Source organism: Monodelphis domestica, chromosome 1, assembly GCF_027887165.1.
Source record: "Monodelphis domestica isolate mMonDom1 chromosome 1, mMonDom1.pri, whole genome shotgun sequence".
In the NCBI taxonomy this organism is placed as follows: Eukaryota; Metazoa; Chordata; class Mammalia; order Didelphimorphia; family Didelphidae; genus Monodelphis; species Monodelphis domestica.
This window is the reverse complement of record NC_077227.1, coordinates 72,281,220-72,296,983: the sequence shown is the minus strand read 5'-3', so window position 1 is coordinate 72,296,983 and position 15,764 is coordinate 72,281,220. Positions and strand designations below refer to the sequence as shown.

At 37.4% G+C, this 15,764-nt stretch overlaps 1 protein-coding gene across 1 annotated transcript in view; it reads left to right on the top strand.

The window, feature by feature from the left end:
- Positions 1 to 15,764, top strand: part of FRMPD2 (FERM and PDZ domain containing 2) — a 97,975-nt gene that overhangs the window by 72,592 nt on the left and 9,619 nt on the right. The window contains 4 exon segments of the mRNA XM_056815416.1: positions 1,236 to 1,474; positions 3,516 to 3,656; positions 6,787 to 6,880; positions 12,172 to 12,257. Coding sequence (XP_056671394.1) covers positions 1,236 to 1,474; positions 3,516 to 3,656; positions 6,787 to 6,880; positions 12,172 to 12,257 — 560 coding nt within the window.

Below are 15,764 nucleotides of genomic sequence, written 5' to 3'. Positions count from 1 at the left end.
TATACACATGAATCATATAACATACAGCTATATATGTAAATACATATTTTTAATCTGTGTATATTTATGTGTATGTTTCTATATGTGTTTTAGAGAGAAATATTCACAGAGGATGTTCCCAAAGATTTAGTGCAGTTCAATGATTAAACTATTAAAGTTTACATAATATAAAATAAATAATGTGTAAAATATATAAAGTAAATAAAAATAAAAAACAAATAAAATCAATAAATAGAAAATTAAACATAAAATAAATAATATAAAATTAAAAAACACATGACAAAAAAGATATTAAAGCTTATTTAATAGAAAATAAATAAAAATAGAAAAAAGTATATAATGTATAATATAAAATAAATCAAACAAACAAAATAAAAAACTATTAAAGTAAAAATCTTGGAATGTCTTGAGTATACATAAATCACTAAAATTGACATAACATTTATATACTTCATCTCACTCAATTTTTAAAAAGGCCTACATGATAAATAATAATAATATTATTATACTTGTTTCCCAAAATTACAGAATTTGAGAGTAGGAGTAGTCCAACCCATACATGAAAGGAACCCCCAACTCTAATACATCAAACCAGGTGGTCATTTGGTTTCTGCTTGAAGATCTACAAGAAGGAGGGACCTTGTGCTTCTCAAGGCAGCCCTTTCTAACTTAGGGACATATTTAATTTTTTGAAAGTTTTCAAGCCAACCATTTGATGGGTAGGAAAACTGAGGGTAGGTGACATTAAGTGAGTTACTCTTGGCTGACAGCAAAAGAGTGTTAAGAGAATGGATGTGACCCTAGACCTTCCAGATGCCACATCAGACACTTTCATTGAACTGAGTCTCCAGATTTCCAATCTCTCGTGCCATTGACTATATAATACTGGATTCTCAGCCAATCTGGGCTTAGTGATAACATTTTTAGGTTTAAAAAAAAATGAATTCATAATTCCAGTCCCTGTTTTCTAAACATAACATTCATTCATTTAGTAGGTTGTGTAATTGCACCTCCTGCCTCCTCCCCAGTCCTTCTCTGCCAAAGAATTAAAAAAAAACAACAAACCAGTGAATGATTATATCATTCAGGAACTACTGACATGGGCAACTTCAAAGCCCCTAAAAAGGGCACGTCTGATTGAAAGACAAAGATGCATGCCTACTTCTACATATGTACATATAGATTCTTGCTTGCTCTCCAGGGGCTGGCAATTGATTGTTGGATTGTTTTTGTAGAAGTCTGTGAGACAGCATCCACAGAGGGAATGAACCGTCAGAGAAAACACAGCCCTGCCAGGTCTGAGGTCTCTCCTGCAGCCAGTGGGAGAAAGAGCCTTCAAAGGAGCTGTTCATCATACAGCAAAGAGCAAAACATAAATATTGATGAGCTCCAGGCAATGCTTTCTCAGAGCTTGGTGCCCAACCTGGGCCAACCTCAGCTTCTAACTCCATCAGCTGGCGGACTCTGCTCAGAGGTAATTACCACCTGAGACTGGTTGCAAATGAAAAGCTATATATTGTAGCATGTCAGCCTGTTAAAACAAAGAAATATAGTGAAGGAAATGTCATAGGTCCTGAAAGGCTTATTTTTAATATTTTATTTCTCCTTAAGGAGGATTGGGAGAGGCCATGTGGCAGAGAAGATACAGGTGGTACAATGGAGAGAGTACCAGATCTGGAATCTTTAGTTCAAGTCTGGTCTCAGACACTTACTGGCTGTAGGGCTCTGGGCAAGTCACTTAATCTCTATTTGTCTCAGTTTCCTCACCTCTAAAATAGGGATAATGATATAACCTCCCTCCCAAAGTTGTTGTGAGGATAAAATGAGATCAGAATTATAAAACGCTTTGCAAATCTCAGAGTGATATGTAAATACATGCTGTTTATTATTATAAAGATAATCGAACAGGAAGAATTGACTACGTGTTTCCTCCCAGAGATATACTGGCTGTATGATGCTGGGGCAGTTGTTTAATCTCAACGTGCCAGGCAAGACTCAGGTGTTGATCTGTATTGGCAGAGGGAGGTAGTTCTTTGATCTATCCTGGTGAAATCACAGGCTTGGTCAGAAAAAAGGGAAGATTTTGGAGACATCAAAGGGAAGAATCACATGGAATGAAACATGGAAGGGCAGGGATTTTGTGTCAGGACATGGATGCAACCACAGTGATGAAATCTCATATCATATTTGTTCTTAACAGAGGTCTGTTGTTTTTTTTTTTTTATTTACAAATTATCCAGTTTCATGGATTTTCTACCATGGCCATGTAAAAGACAGAAAACCTGGGCATACCTTATATTCTACAACTCATTGGCCTACTTGAACCACACTGATTCTCTTGGTGGATTTAGTACTTTTGCCTTCATTCCCTTATCTGGAGTGAGAGGTAATGGGTTTAGAAACATGTGATGAAGGGCAGCATCCTATAAGATACTACAGATGCAAATGAGACATTTAGACAGAGAAGGGATGCTTGCTTGGGTCAAGAGAAGATCAGGCTAGACTGGCTGAGAGCTTTTCTGGATCTGGAGCTACCTGCAGTTATCTCTGCTATTGCAAGGAGGTACTGGGGACCTTCAAGAGCTATGACACTGATGCTTAGTGTACTGAATTGCACAGAACAAACCCAGAAGGGCTCTCGTTCCATGCCAAGTGGGAGCACTTTCTGGAGAGTATCTTGAGGAAATATACATATTAATGCCACAACATGGGTAGGATTAAGAAAGGAAAGAATCTTCTCTGAAAGTTTTCCACATGGCTTTTTTGGGGGGGGAGTGTTAGGTTTTCTGGAAATGAGATTTTAATTAGTGTAGGGAACTCCTGGTGTGAAAACTTCCTTCAACAATGTAGATTAGGACCCCCCCCCCAACTAGTATCTTTAGAGGATTGGGTTGAGGTGGGGGTGAGAGGTTAGATGACTTGCCCATAGTCCCATATGTGGTATCAGAGGCAGGACTTGAACTCAGTTCTTCCTGACTCCAAGGCCACCAATTTATCCCCTCTGCCATACTGCTTTCCAAAAGAAATGGCATATTTAATGGCAAAAAGTAATTCATACGAAAGCATTGGACAATAACCCCCAGTGGTGCCAGAAGGATCAGGCATACCACAACATGAAGATGTGTATTTTCTTTCTCTGTTCTTGACGGGGTCATCTCTTTCCCTAGAGAACTTCTGTCTGGCCATAGTAGAAAAAAATTAAAAGAATACAAAATCAGAGATCCAGTCCAAATACCATGGCTGAATGGACCAGTGAAGCAGCCCCTGAATATTTCTTACTGTTCAAGAAGACTGGTCTAGCCTCCAGTGTCAAGGAGCCAGATAAAAATGGAATGCTTCACTCTGATAGCTGAGTAGTTGGAGTAACAAAAAATAAAACAAACACTCAGGGACTGGGAATTTACTGCCTATTTTCCAGCTTTTTTCTGGATGTGTGGCATTATCAGACATTGCTGTAGTCTCCTGTGGTAAGAGGTTAAAGGTACGCCACTCAACCAGCTGCATAAATGGAACCAATTATCCTGATTGTTTCCCATTCTTGCTCTGTACAGGATATCAGCTCCGCCTCTCCTTCACCATCTGCAAAAAACAACAGCAACCAAACCTACTGTGTGGAATTGGTTAAGGAAAATGGGACCTTTGGAATCAGTGTAACTGTTAAGTATTTGACAATAGATTTTATAAAGTCCACAGGTGAAGGGATGAAATACTTACCCCCCTGGGATGCTGAAGAACAATTTATTCATAGACTCATAGGATTTAGAGCTGAATGGAATGTTAGAAGCCACATATTTTAACTCCCTCTTTTCACTTGAGGAAAAAGATGCAGCACAATGAATCAACTTGTCTAGTCACACAGCTTGTAAGGAGTAGATCTATGATTTGAACCCATATCATCTGATTTCAAATTCAGAGCACTTTCCATTAATTACATCGAGTGTAAAGATCAGGTAAAGAAAGTCAACCAAGTCTCAGCTCCCAGAGGGACAAAATGACTGATTTGCTGTTAGCTCAACAGTAAAAGCTTTTAGTATTGGGGTGCAATAGACAAATATTTGCACACCTCCCTACTTCATCTTGCTTGCCTTCTTGCTTAACAAGGTGCAGCTGGGTAATAAGCCAGCTCTGACAATCCTGCCTGAAAAAGATGCCAAAGCATTGCTTATTATAGTGCAAAATTAATTGTTTCTAGCCTAGCATAATAATATTTAAAAATATCTGAGTCAGTCAATCAGCCAACAAACATATATTAAAGACTTCCTGTGTTCCAGGCACTTTGCTAAGTGCTGGGAATTAAAAAAAATTAAAAAATTCTTCCTTCTCTCTCAAAGAGCTCTTATTCTAATAGGGGAAGATAGCATGTAAGTAGGTATGTATATATAAGCTATATGGAAAGTAATCTCAGGGGAATGATACCAGTAGTAGGATGGACTAAGAAAGACTTCCTACAGAGGGCAGGATTTGAATTGTGACTTGAAGAAAGTCAGGGAAAGAAGAGGCAGAGGTGAGAAGATATAGACTACTACGAGGTTCAATGGATAGAGTGTCAGATCTGGAGTCAGAAAGATCTGAGTTCCAATCGAATGTTAGACTTTTAATAGCCATGTAACTGTGTTCAAGACATTTAACCTCTGTCAGCCTCAGTTTCCTCATCAGGGAAATAGGGGTAATAACAGCCGCTATGTCCAAGGATGCTGTGAGAGTAAGATAATATTTATAAAAATCTATGTGAATAATTAATGGAGCAACCAGGTAGCACAGTGAATAGGGTGCCAGGTTTGGATTTGTGAGGACCTGGGTTCAAATCTGACCTCAGACACTTCCTTGATATGTAATTCTGGACAAGTCACTTTACCCTGATTGCCTAGCCCTTACCACTCTTCTATCTTATTGATACTGAGACAGAAGGTAAGTGTTTTTTTTTTTTAAACACAAACCTTGAAGTGTTGTATAAATGCTAGGTAGCAGAGTGTCCCAGGCTTGGGGAGGGTAAGAATCCTGGAAATTTAGTAAGGTGCTAGAACATGAAGGACTTTAAATGACAAATAGAGGAATTCATATTTGACCCTGGAGTTAATAGTCAGATCTTGCCTTAGGAAAATTGCTTTATTAGCTGAATAGATGACGTATTGGACTGAGAAGAAACATGAGGGAGGGAAAGCAATAAGAAAGTATTTAGAGTACTATTGCAGTAGTCCAAATAAGAGATGATGTACCAAGGTGGCAGCTATTGTGAATGGAGAGAAAGGCAATGTGTAGGAGACAGTGGGGTGAAGGAAGGAACAACCAGATTAGATAACATATTATATAAGAGGGGTGAATTCGATTGAGGAGTTAAGGATGATATTGAGATTGGGAGGAGAGTGATACCCTCATAGAAATAGCAAATTTGGGGAGCAGGTGTAGGGGGAAAGATGGGTTCTCTTAGGGGCATGACAAGTGGGAAATGGCACATTTAGTTCAAGACAGTTGGTGGTTGCAATCAGAGTTCAGGAGGGACACAAAGGCTAAATATATACATCTGGGAATCATCTGCATAGAGATGATAATTGAACCCAGGGGGACCTGATGAGATCACCAGGCAAGATAGAATATGTAGACCTAGCCTTTGAGTCAGGGACTGTGCATCATCTCACTGAACTATCCATCCAATCTCCTGAGTCTAGAAAGTTCAGATATTTTACCTCCTACCTTTTTGATGTAAGCATTACTCACTTGCCTATCCAGGTCTTGCTCAGGAAGAATAATCAAATGAGTATGGTAGCTTACTACCCTGTGACTCCGTTTTTGATCTCTGAAAACTAGCTAGATCAGTACTCCATTCTTTGACTTATTGTTGTTTTAGTCATGTCTGACTCTTCATGACTCCATTTGTTTTTTTGTTTTTTTTTTGGCAGAGATCATAGAGTTCTTTGCCATTTCCTTCTCCTGCTCATTTTATAGATTAGGAAACTGAGGCAAACAAAGTTAAGTGACTTGACCAAGGTTGCACAGCTAGTACGTGTCTGTGATCAGATTTAACTAAGGAAGATGAATCTTCCTAACTCTAGGCTTGGCTCTCTATCCACTGTGCCACCTAGCTGCCACTTACCAGTACATGTTATAACTCCCAGTAGAATGAAATTTCCCTTAGGCAGGGGCAGTCTACCTTTTATGTTTCTGTTTTGTCTAGCACATATTAACTATAATGAATCTTATTTAATTGATGGATTATCTAGTCTAATCCCCTCATTTTACAAAGTAGGGAATTTGCAGTGATTCTTAAAGTATCTCAGGTATAGTGATTTCCTTGACCTTCAAAATAACTGATGTGTTTTGAGAAAATCTGTTTATAAAATGGTTCCTGAAATGTTATGGTCTGACTTACTTTGACAAGGGGTTATATCCGCATTAGAATTGTTTCTTCCTTCAATTCATTTCTATGAAAGTTTTTTTTTTAAAATTAAAACCCTTACCTTCTGTCATCGAGTCAATACTGTGTATTGGCTCCGAGGCAGAAGAGTGGTAAGGGCTAGGCAATGGGGGTCAAGTGACTTGCCCAGGGTCACACAGCTGGGAAGTGTCTGAGGTAAGATTTGAACCTAGGACCTCCCATCTCTAGGCCTGACTCTTAATACACTGGGCCACCCAGCTGCCCCCTCTATGAAAGTTTTTTATAATATGCATTTGTGTTTCACAGAGTACTACATTTGTTACGAAGCTACATATGAATTAAACTTTTGCTGAGACTCATTATCTTGCTTTTTTGATGTTGGAATTGACAAATGGCATGTTTGGTTTTTTCAGGGTGGAATTAACACTAGTGTGTGCTATGGAGGCATATATGTGAAATCCATTGTTCCTGGAGGACCTGCTGCTAAAGAAGGGCAAATTGAGATGGGTAAAGTATGAACTCATAGTTGAAATTTCTGAACTGAACATTTAGGATTCAAAGAAATAACTTCCAGATTGGGAGGTAGGTGGGAGAGGAGGAATGGGAATTGGATCAGGGAAGATATCATGGAAGAGGTAGAGGTAACAACATATATTGGGGAATGGTAGCCAAAGAAGAGAATATTGATCTAAATAGCATCAGGAATCACAAATGGAGCCACAGGGTAGTAATCTTATACCCTTTTTTCATAGTAATAGTAATACTGATTCTTCCTTGAGCAAGAGTTACAAAGTAGGTAATTGGGAAATTCTTACAATCAATAGACAACTAGCAAGGTATTTTTGTGTTCTAAGACCTGATGATTGGGTGGAAAGCTCAGTGAGATTATCCATAGTTCATCAGTCTATGGACCTTTCTAGGTATACATATTCTATCTTGCTTGGTGATCTCATCAGGGCTCCTGGGTTCTCTTTGGATATTTTGAACTACATGTTCCATAGGCATATCTAACTCAACATATCCCAGTTAAGACCTGAATAAAGGGGAAATTTCAACAAAGAGGTGGAGGGAGACATAGTGTGAGATAAGCTTAGAAAATTAGTTTGGAACCAGATCGATCAGGGCTTTGATTGCCAGGATAAGTTTTGTAGATGATGGGTAACTCTTCAAAGTTTTTTAGTAGAAGGAATATAGAGATCAGATTGATGGGACTGGTGCAGAGTGGAAATATTTTATAAATCAATTTCCTTTAAACATTTAATTTACTTAAAAACTCTTACCTTCTGTCTTAGAATTCATACTAAGTTTTGATTCCAAGGCAAAAGAGTAACAAGGGCTGGCAATTGGGGTTAGATGACTTGCCTGGGATCATACAGCTAGGAAGTGTCTGAAGCCAGATTTGAACCTATCTGTAGACTTGTCTCTTTAGCCACTGAGTCATCAAGCTGCCCCTTAAATCAGGTTTTTCAAAACAAATCAAAGTTATTTTGAAGACCAAGGACATATCTGAGATACTTTTGAAGCCCAAGGAAATATCAGAAATACTTTAAGAATAACTTCATGTTTCCTCCTCTGTAAAATGAGGAGATTGAACTACATAATCCACCAATTAATCAAGAATTTGTTATATCTAATGTGTGCTAGACCAAACAGATATGCAAAAATTAGATTGTCTCTGCTTCAAGGATTCTACTGAGGATTAAAACACTTATTGGTGAGGGGTAGCCAAGTAAGGGATTTTGCTGACAGTGGTGTCAAGTATATGCTAGAGCAGAGAAAGACTAGAGGTAATGAGCCAGTTCACAGATTATTAAATAGGCATTGATTCACTGAATCTCCTAATTAGAAAGACTCTCAGGCGTCTTGTAATCCATTCCATATTGGAGCAAGACTCCCCTCTATGATTTATTGGAGAAGGGCTCACCTAGCCTTTGCTTGCAGACTTCAAGGCACCCACAGTCAACTTATTATCTTTTCTTGGGTTATTACTCTGATGGCCTGGAAATTTTTCCCTATTTCTATCTAGCCAACATTTTTCTCTCTCTACCTTTCATCTATTTTTCCTAGTTATGTTCCCTGGGCAACCTGAACAAATCTAATTCCTTTCTCCAATGGCAATATTTCAGATTCTTGAAAGCAGCTTTAATGTCCCCTATGAGTTTTTCCAGATTAAACATCACCAATTTCTTAAATTAGATAAAATAAAGCATGTCATCATCCTGATTTCTCTCTTCTAGCTTATCAATATCATTCCTAAACCAAAATATCTAGGAATGAACATTAATACGCTTGAAGTGATCTACCCAGAGTAGAATAAGGCAGAACTGTCACATTACTTCCACAGTCCTGGACACTATACCCTCAATACAGCCCAAGATCACATTCCCTTCCTTAGCTGCTATTTCACATTGTTGGTGGCTTTTGAGGTTGCTGTTCAGTAAGACCCCCCCCCCTTTTCCCTCTCTTCAGACAAATGTCTATCTAGTTATACTTACTCTCATATTATACTTGTGAAGCTTATTTTTTGAGGTCAAGTACAAAACTTTATATTTATTTCTATGTAATGATGGGGGCAAACCAGATGAATTTTCATAAAACTATTCTCATTGGTGGAGAAAATAATAACTTGGTGCTTTATATCTGCATGTGGGGAATAGTTGGCATCAGATGTTGACACAAGAGGGTCCTGTTTTGAAATATGAGCTGAGGTACTAGACCCTTTTGGAGAGAAATATGGGAAAAAAGAGAAAATATAATTCCTATGCAGATGATTCTCAGATCTATTTATCCAGTCCTAATCTTTCTCTTGACCTGACCAGTTTTGTATCTCCAATTGCTTCTTGGGTATTTTGAACTAACTGTCCTATGGATATTTTTTAACTCAACATGTCCAAAGTCAAACTCATCTTCCCACATCCCCAACCTTTCCTTATTCTAATCTCCTCTATTATTGTCAAGGGGACCACTGTCTTCCCAGTCACCCCAAAAAACAACCTAGTTGTTATTCTTGATGCCTCACTCTCTCCCTCACTCCTCCCATTTAATTTATTGCTGAGATCTGCTAATTCTACCTTCATAACATTTTTTATATGTTACCATCTATCCTCTGACACTGCTACTACATTAATGCAGCTCCTCATCACTTCATTCCTTAAGTATTGTCCCACCTTTCTGCTTCTGACTGGTTTCCTTGCTTCATCAGTCTCTATACCAGTTTATCCTCCAATGAACTCTCAAATTGATTTTCCTAAAAAGCAGGTCTGACCATATCACAGTGTTCTCCTCCATTTAATAAACTTATGTTTGGCTCTTAAAATCTGTCACAATCTGATTTTTCTACTTTTCTAAAATTCTTATACTTTCTCCTCTCCATAAACTTGTTTAGCTAATGACACTGGTCTCCTTGCTGTGTCTCACCGATGATGCTTTGTATTCTGACTCTACATTTATATTGGATGCTTCCAATGCCTGAAATTCTCTCTTCTTTTCTACCTTATGTCTTCCCTTGCCACATTCAAGTCACAGCTAATATCCTTATGCAAGAAGACTTTGCAGATTCTTCTTAATGCTAGTGTCTTTTCTTTAAGTTTAATGTCAAATTTATTCTGCATATTCATTTTTAAACATAGCTTTTTGAATATTGTCTCTTCCATTAGACTGTGAGCTCCTTGAGAGCAGGGACCATGTTTGCTTTTTTGTTAGCATGGTAGCTGGCATATATATATATAGTAGATGCTTAATAAATGTTGACTTGATTATGAGGTAATTTCAGAAATGAAACAAGGCTATAAATTGACAATAAAAAGGAGAGAGCAATTTCAATAGTATGATGGAGGCAATATAAGGAAGGTCCTCCCTATACATATTAAAAGGTTCTATGCATAAAAAGCTCTCTCCCTTTGAATTCTTTTAGTCTATTATCATCTTACTCTAATTAGTCATTTACTTAAAGGATGAGTCCAACAATGAAGAGATGCTTCCCTGTACACAGGGGTCCTGCCAGGTTAGTTTGAGACTTCAGTATATATGTGTATCTACTGCAGGTAGTATACATTCAAATGTTAGAAAAAGACTAAAAAAATATACTTTTCATTTTATTTTGTTGTTTTCTTGATATTTTAACTGATTTTTATATCACTTGTATTGTCTAATACTAATAATAACACAATAATGTTTCAATATTATTACATAATACTATATTATTGTATATTTATATATGATTATTATGTTAATAATGAATGAATATATAATTATATATAATAATAATGCTCTTGTCATAGATTCCATCCTTGTAAAAAAGAATAAGAATTAAATATAACAAACTACTACAAGTGACCATTTCTGTTAGTGTATGTAGCAGCCCAGTCTGTAGTTTTCTGCCCCCATATTGAGGAGAGAGAAATGTATGTGGCTGTGTGGATTATCTTTGGTTCTCTATTGCAATGGTATCAATGGAAATAAGGGCTATTAAACCTCCATGAGGATTCCCTTCTCCTAGGATGCATATTGACTTAGAAAACCATATACTAACTTTATCTATGTTCTGGTCTATTTTTATTTTTAAAAATATTTCCCAATTATACTTTAATTTGGTACATTTGCACTTGAGAAAAATGTTGGATTTTGATATCATTTTTGTTTTCTTTTGTATTAATGTAAGATAAGCAAATTTAGAGATATATGCATCTCAAATGCTCACATGAACTATTTATTCCCAACTTGTATAAAAGCCTCGTGAGCTCATTGGTCTGGTGAGTCACAGTCAGGCACACTGTACATTGATCCCAACATCGTAAAGTCATTTCAATCTTCTTTGAGGATCAAGGACAACAAGCCTAGTGGTCATTGGATATATTTTCTTTGTTCTGCTATTTTCACTCTACAATCAGATTATACAAATCTCCCTATGCTTTTCTTAATTCCATATATTAATGATTTTTTATAACCCTTATCTTCTGTCTTAGTATCACTTCTAAGACAGAAGAGTGGCAAGGGGGAGGTAAACGGGATTAAGGGATTTTCTCAGGGTCACACATGTAGGAAATATTTGAATCCAAATTTGAACCCATGTCCATCTGACTCCAGGCTTAGCACTCAATTCACTGTTCTACCTGGATGCCCCTCCATCATTTCTTAATTCACATGCCACAATTTGTTTAATCATTTCCAAGATTATGGGCATTCATTTTGTTTCCCTTTTTGTCTCTTGGTGCTGCTGTCTTCACTCTACACTCAGATTATATGTCTCCCCATGTTTTTCTTAATTCCTTATATTCATAATTTTTTATAACCCTTATCTTCTGTATTTTGCTCCTGTAAAAGGTTTAAGCTATTTAAAAAAACTTTATCTTCCATCTTAGAATCAATATTGTGTATTGGTTAAAAGGAAGAAGAACAGTAAAGGCTAGGCAATGGGGATTAAGTGACTTGTCCAGGATCATATAGCTAGGAAGTGGTTGATGTCAGATTTGAACCCAGGATCACCCATCTCTAGATGTGACTCTCAATTTACTGAGCCACCCAGCTGCCCTTAAGCTTCCATTTTAAATACTTTAATCTCATTACATCATCATACTGTGTATGGTTTCTTTTCTTAATTCAAAACTCAGCCATGGTATTGTATTTCCCTTCTCTTCTCTCAGTATGTTAGGATTGTGCTGGGAAAAAGAAATAATAAGGGACAATACTTCTTGTAGCCATGGAAATGTTGGGGAGTATGTGTATGTTGGGAGCTGAACACAGGCATCTTTGGAATAAAGGACTGGAAATACTGACATCAGTCTTTTCCTCATTCCCAGGTGACCGCCTGCTGGAGGTGGATGGAGTTAATCTGTGCGGGATCACCCACAAGCAGGCTGTTGAATGCCTCAAGAACTCCCAGCAGGTTTATGCAGTAATTATATCCACTCTATCCTTTTGAGATCTTCCACTTCAGAAAGCTTCACAGAAACCCATAAACTGTAGCTAATTTGGGTTAGGCATACTTTTGCAAGAAACAAAACCAAGATTTCTTCTCTCTTAGTCATCTCACTTTTTTAGCAGAATGAAATCCAGGTGAAGCCAGATGTTTCCCAGCTGAAAATCTTGTCCTTTGTATATTGGCTTGAAGACTGTTGAAATTTGGCTAATGCAGTGGGCTGCCTGGATTCTAAAGGCCAATGGCTTAACAAGCCCCACTCTGTTTTTCAGATTATCACACAGGCTGTTGTTGCAGATGCCCATTTGCCCCCTGGGCACTCTGTCTCTTCTCCATAATCAGGGAAGATTTTATGGAAAATTTGGACACCATCAATAGTTAGCTGCCAACCAAACAGATGGCATGCCAGCAGTGAATGTGTCTATGTGTGTATGACTTGAGGGAGATACTTCCTTATGTCACAGTGGGTGTAACCATCAAGAACTCACTGTCCTTCTCATCTTAGGAAATAACAATATTATATTCAATGAAAGAATCTGGATAAAGGTCAAGAGACTAGTGAAAATGGAAACTTTCTGGGATGAGCTCATATATGGCACTCTGCATCTCACCTGTGTGCCTTAGCCCTGGCTGTCCTCAGCCCTGGAATGCCCTGACTTCTTAGGTCCACCTTCTGGTCCTTCACATCCTTCAAGATGAAGCTCCAGCATCTTTTACATGAAACCTTTCTAACTGCTACTGATTTCCTTTTCTACCTACCTTGTAGTTTGTGTTTTTTCTCTCTTTCCTTTTTCACTCTCTCTTTCTCCTTCTCTGTCTCTGTCTCTGTCTCTTTTTACTTCTCTTTATTTCTCTATCTCCTCTCTGTCTCTCTCTGTGGATGATTATACATCTATACATGTACATGTGAATATATATACATGAGTATATATACATATATGCCCACTTGATATAGTGTGCACACCTGTTTGGTGAGATGTGTGTACTTATATATATGACTATGCACAGACATGTTTATGTACATTCATTATATGTGTCTATATGTATATTTGAGAATTTTATCTTGCCCTATAGGATATAAACTTGGTGAGAAAAAGAATGATCAATTTTTTTATCTTTACATATTTATATATAAGATATCTATCTTAATATAGATATTAAGCACTCAGTAGGATGCTTAATAAATAAATACTCATTTATTGGTTGATTATCTATAGCAAACAAAGTTCAATAATAGTCTCTGCAGAGCAAATAAGCACATGATCATCTTGATATAGGAGATACCTCATCTGTGCAAAAAAGCCATTCTAGCAATGGAGAGAGAGCACAAGTGTAATAATGATTGGTAACATTTATGTAATGCTTTACAAAGCATTTTCCTTAAAGAGCTCTATGAAGTTAGTAATATGAATATCATTGTTCCTATATAGGGTCAGAAAAATTAATTATTATTAATTTATTAATAACATTATTTATTTTATTTATTATGATTAATTATCAAATAGATAGGATTCTTTGACTCTGTGATATAGGAATTGAGAATCTAAAAGCAGCTACAAGGCTCAGTGGATAGAGAATCAAGCCTGAAAACAGGAAGTTCTTAGTTTAAATTTGGCCTCAGGAGCTTTCTAACTGTGTGATCCTAGGCAATTACCTAGCCCTTACCAGTATTCTGCCTTGGAGCCACTTAATATCAATTGTAAAACATTATATTTTTTAAAAAAAGAACTGAGAATCTATAAGTCTTTCAATCAGCATTTATTAAACACTCGCTATGTGTGTCAGGAACCATGCTAATCATTGGTGATATGAGGACAAAGATGATATAGTTGCTGACCTCAAGGAGCTTCCATTGTCACAAGGGAGACAACAGTGATAACTAGATAAGTATGTCCAACATGTATTCAAAGACAACACAAGACAATTTTGAGAGGGAGAAACTAGCTCCTGGAGAAGGATCAGAAAAGACTTAATGTGGAAGATGGCACCTGAAGTTTAAAGGAAACAGGAGGTTTCAAAAATCAGAAGTTAGGATGATGAGCATTCCAAGCATGGAAGACAGCCAGTATAAAGATGTAGAAAATGGAACTAGAGAGTTGGGTTGGAGGAACAGCAAGGAACCAGTATTGCTAATCTAGAAAGTATATGGATGAGATTCATGTGCCAGAAGATGGGGAAAGTAGGAAGGAGCCAGACTGTGAAGAGCTTTGAATATCAGAGTAGTTTGCATTGGATCCTAGAGGTAATAAGGAAGCATTGCAGTCTTTTGAAGGGGGAGAGAAGGATGACATGGTCAAACCTGTGTTTAGGGAAATTATTTTGGTACTTACTTGAAGGAGGAATTGGAATGGGAAAAGACTTGAAACAGGGAGACCAAATTGGAAATTACTGCAATATTCCATGTGAAAGGAGATGAGGGCTTGAGCAAGGAGTGCTCAGGAGTGCTTGAACAATAGTGGGAATAAAGAGAAGAGAATATAATGAAAGATGCTGCAAAAGTGGAGACTACAATATTTGGCAATTGATTTAATATGTAAGGTGGGTGTGAATGAGGAATAAAGGGTGATACTGAAGTTACTTGGAGGTAACCTGGATTTCTACAAGGATGGTGTTGTTCTTGACATTAATTGGGAAGAAGAGTGGTTCTAGGGAAGAAAGAGAATGTCTAATGCTTTGAACCTATTGGATTTGATAGGAAATCTAGTTTAAAATATCCAATAGGCAGTTATTTCATTTTAGTGCTAAGAGGAGCTGAGGAGGGCTAACTTAAATCTGGGAGTCATTTGCTTAGAGTAAATCAAACAACAAGCATTCATTAAAAGCTTATGAAAGATGAGAGTTGAATCTGTGGGAGCTGATGGAGTCACCAAGTGAGAGAATGTAGAGATCCAAAAGAAGAGGGCTCAGAAGAGAGCCTTGGGGCACACTAACTGTTAGTGGATGTGATGTGGGTGAAGAATTAGCAAAGGACACTGACAAGTGGCCATAGAGGTAGGAGAAGATCCAGAAGAGAGCAGTATTATGAAAACCCAAGGAAGGTTGAGTATCTAGAAAGAGAGGAGTAGTTAGTAGAATCAATTGCTTTAAAGAAGTTAAGAAGAATATGAGGATGGAGAAAATGCCATTGGATTTAGCAATCATGAGATCATTAGTAACTTTGGTGAGAGAAGATTCCATTTAGTCATGAGGTTGGGAGCCAGATGGCAGAGGATTTAGAAGAGAAAGGGAATTTTATGTGGTCCTTTCTTCTGTGCTTTAAATGTGGACATTCATGTTTGTTTGTGCTTATTAAGTTCATAGTAATAAGAGAAAATTTAAAAATTTTAAAAAAGAAGGGAGTGGGAGAAGTGGAACTGGAGTTTCCAAGTATACTTGGCTTTTTTCAAGGTGGGAAAAACCGAGAGAGAAAATATATAGGAGGATGGCAGGGTACAATGTGGAAGAAGCAAGAGATGACCTAAAGTTGGAGTTACA